The sequence below is a fragment of the Pterocles gutturalis genome, unplaced genomic scaffold (assembly GCF_000699245.1).
Source record: "Pterocles gutturalis isolate BGI_N339 unplaced genomic scaffold, ASM69924v1 scaffold27664, whole genome shotgun sequence".
Lineage (NCBI taxonomy): Eukaryota > Metazoa > Chordata > Aves > Pterocliformes > Pteroclidae > Pterocles > Pterocles gutturalis.
In genome coordinates, this window is record NW_010136577.1 from 15,527 (window position 1) to 19,333 (window position 3,807).

General features: G+C 43.1%; 1 protein-coding gene across 1 annotated transcript; it reads right to left on the reverse strand.

Moving 5' to 3' along the window:
• Positions 1-398: 398 nt before the first annotated feature.
• Positions 399-3,409, reverse strand: GINS3 (GINS complex subunit 3 (Psf3 homolog)). Its single transcript, XM_010082363.1, has 2 exons — positions 3,171-3,409; positions 399-642 (listed from the first exon to the last, which is right to left on the reverse strand). Exons 1-2 carry the CDS (start codon positions 3,255-3,257, stop codon positions 412-414), a joined length of 318 nt encoding a protein of 105 aa, XP_010080665.1. The 5' UTR covers positions 3,258-3,409; the 3' UTR covers positions 399-411.
• Between the last annotated feature and the right edge of the window lie 398 nt (positions 3,410-3,807).

Genomic DNA, 3,807 nt, shown 5'->3' on the forward strand with positions numbered 1-3,807 from the left:
ACCTGGAAACAGGAAGTTGGAATGGGAAGGGCAAGATGAAAAACATAAATTCCACTTTTTTCCAAACAGATCCAGTATTGTAAATATCAATTTGGAAGGTAAAGTATAATAAATACTAATAGCCCTTTCAGAAAATCCTCTCACACCCTGACAGCCACTGAGCAAACACTTTAACTGCAAACCCTCAGGAGTAAGCTGTAACGCTATCCAGCGATGTGATGCAATCAATTTTTTATACCCTTGCCGTCTGCCTTTAAAATTCGCACTCATCTAATCCAAAGATGTTACAGAATTTCCATTAGTGGACAGGGAGCCTGTCCTTCCTCAAAGCTGATTCATCTTTCTCTTCTGTCACAGACAGACTGGAAATCTCTCAGTGTCCCCCACTGTAGCTGCACGTTCTTCAGGCTTTTAACCATCCATATCTGTGAACTTTCTTTTCCCATAACTCTGGACCAGACTGGAAGCTGTGATTTGAGAAGCCTGTCCCTTTTCCCAGCACTGGAAGTCATTCAGCCCTTTCTGGCCAGCTTGAAATAAGGCTCGCTCCAATTCATCCAGCCGAGCCACCAGCGCTGACGTGTCTTCATTGTAGGCATTCTGAGAGGAGTCCATGATGCGACGAAAACGGCTAATAAACGTCTGAAGAAGAGAAGCACAATTACTGACAGGTAACACGGAGGCTTCTTCAGCTCAAATGCTAGAGGGGTTGAGCTTTGAAGACTGAAAAGCCAAAGGTGTAGGCTCTAGTTCAAAGCTAGGGTCTGCAAAGCACATAGCGCCTGTTAACCGTCGATACAAAGACAAACCACCTCCTGCTTGAGCTGGGAGAGCAAGTGCCTGATATACTGGATGGGAAGCAAGCACGGGATTAGATTTTGGCTGCTTCCTAATAACAGGCTTGAGCAGACAACAGGATATAACACAATTACAATCTATTCCACCTCGCTTCAGAAGCAATCACTGAATCTCATGCCACAGCAGCTGCTGCAGGAACACACAAGCTGCAACTTGTGAATGGCCTGGTAGTCAAGGCAAACCACCACCGAAACACATTCAGTATGCTGAAAAATGCTTAGCCACGAAAAAAAAGGCAAAACAAGAAATCTACAACTAATAAAGAACATTTTAAAAAGCTAAGCAACAAGACATATTTAGGGATTTTTATTTCCCTCCTTATCTTTGCTTTTGGGAATATAAAAAAAAAAAGGGTCCAAACTCTTTGAAACACATGCTTTGTTATTTCAGAAGCTGGCTTTGTCACCACATAGTTATACTTCACATTCATAGTTCCTAAATATTTGGGAGAGGAGGGTTTTTTTGTGTTTTGTTTATTTTTTAAGTCAGCACAACTCCTCTCTCCTTTGCTTTTACTAAAGAGAAAACATACCTTGTGCACTTTGATCTTTCTGTCAACAGGTGACATGCACTAATGTGCCTTTTTTCCTAAGATACCCATTAGCGTAAAGAAGAGAGACAAGGAAAGGTGTGGTCACCTCCTCAATGCAGAATGCAAGCTTTCAGTGGCCAAGTCCAAGAAAGCAGCAGCACTTTAAAGCCTCTCTGCATCAGCCTTCATTTAAAGAACAGAGAAAGAAAAAAAAAAAAGCCAATAGCAATCATTCCAGACTACTTAGAGAGCTGTCTGAAGAAATCTCAGAGCTGTTAGTGGTTATCTTTAAAAGCTCAGGGAGCACGGAAATCTGCAAACTGGCAAAGATGGTATTTATCTTTTAAAAGAGAAAGGGGAGATGGAGAGGGGGGAAGGAAGAGCCAGGGAATTATAAACCCATCAGTATGAATTCCTGGAAACATACTGGAACAAATAAAAGATATATAAACTTCTGCAAGAAAATAGAGAGAAGAGTAACAGCCAAGACAGATTTGCCAAGAACAAACTTTGAGCAACCAGCCTTGTTTCCTCTTGATTCTCAGCCTTACGAAGGGAGGAAAAGCAGCAGATGAGCATCTGTCATGGGGCATTCTTGCAAGATTGAGTGAACCCACCTGTAGATGGGTGGTAAAGACAATTATCCATAGCTCCTGTCTGCGTGGCGTTCAACAGAGGCCTACCTGGAACTAAGTACTAATTGATATATTAATTAATAAGCTTACTAAAGGAACAGAAGTTATGCTTATTAAACCAGCAAACAACACACAGGAGGAGAGATGACTACGAGCATGTTGGGGTGCACAACTCTTAATTCATAATGGTCCCGACAAATAAGAAAGCAGGTGTGAAAAGAACAGGATGTAATTCAGCTGGGACTAGTGTAAGGTTTTACAGGAAGGCAGAAATAGGGAACCGTACAAACCCAGGAAGAGGAACGATTGTGTATGCACTCTGTATCGTCTTACTGCGGACTGCAAACCCAATGCAGACCAATGTCGCTCTATCATGAAAAACACAACGTTGCACCATAATGAGCAAAGCACATCAGGGCCTGCAACATTCACAAAGTCATCCTTTTGTTTTCATCAGGGCACGGCCCAAGCAGGAGGCTGCATGCTGCATGTCACAGTGGATGCAGATCAACTGGAAAGATACCAGCAGTGCTCAGTAAGGACACTCAGAGGTTACAAAGCATGATCCACAATGAGATACCAAATGAATTGGGACTCCTGCAGGAAGGAAAAGAATAATCTGTCCTCAGCGTTACTTTGTACGAGACAGACAGAACAGAGCCTGGATTGCTGCAAAAGAGCTTTAGTTTAGACATCAGAGGAAACCTGCTGAGATTAGGATGGTGAAGCACTGAAACAGATTGCCCAGAGCGGTGTGAAGTCTCATCATTACAGAGCTTTAAAAACAAGGTAGAAAAAATAGAAACAATAGAGGGCGAATTAATTCTGCCTTGCAGCATGGGCACAATTAAATCATCTTACATCTCCTCTAGTCCTGTTTTACAGGATTTTATGAAATACCACATTTACAGCATGGAAACTCCAAGCTAAAATTACACTCCTGGATGCATACTTGAGGCTTCCACCACTAGACTGGGCAGTTGCCAAAAGGGTCATCCTACAGCTTGATCTAGAACTCCACATTAAATCCAGAAGTCATTTGGATTAAACCAGGATATTTTCCCTGAAGATTGCTGAGCAGCTGGGAGCAAGAGGAAGACGGAAAGATGTAAAACCAAATTTCAAGAGTTAGTTCAGATACTTGCCTGCAGGATAGTCTGAGCTATCTCAGGATTCTCTGGATTGTCAAAATTCAGGAGCTGGGAGCCAAATCCGTAGTAGTACGGCCCCATTTTATGGAGATCAACCACAGTGGCATCAGCACTGAACACTGTCCTCCAGGCTTCTTTGTAAACCTTCGGCAGTTCCACAGAAATTATTCTCCTTTTGCTGTCCTGTAGGCCTTTCGCCAGCCACAGAGGTATTTCCAGCTTTGATCCCTGCACGTATGAGAAAGAACAGAAGTTGTCCTTGCCATGAAAACACACGTAAAGCAACCCCGACTTCATTAATGAAGATCCGATACAAGAAAAAGTCAATTTTGCCTTCAGAACAGCCTACTCTAACTGTAATATAAGCCAAACACATTTCAGAGGCAGTAACTATTGCTGCAAGACTCTGAAAGTGCGGTTTTTTTAACTGATGTTACATAATCTAACAACTGCCAGACTATTAAACACCAGAAGAAGAAAAGAAACATGCAAAATGCACACAACAACTGTTTACAAAGCATCCAGAAGCACACATTTCCTTGCAGTGACTCCAAAAGCAGAGGGGCGGCTGGGGCCGCGCTAGCAGAGCCCCCCGCGCTAGCAGAGCCCCCGGGGCCCACCGGCAGCAGCA

What these genes read in the sequence shown, in the direction of transcription:
- GINS3 (XM_010082363.1), bottom strand. Translation starts at nt 3,257, where the DNA reads ATGGGGCCGTACTACTACGGATTTGGCTCCCAGCTCCTGAATTTTGAC. An exon ending in TAGCTCAGACTATCCTGCAG is followed by an intron (nt 643 to 3,170) that starts GCAAGTATCTGA and finishes TCTCTTCTTCAG; the next exon opens with ACGTTTATTAGCCGTTTTCG.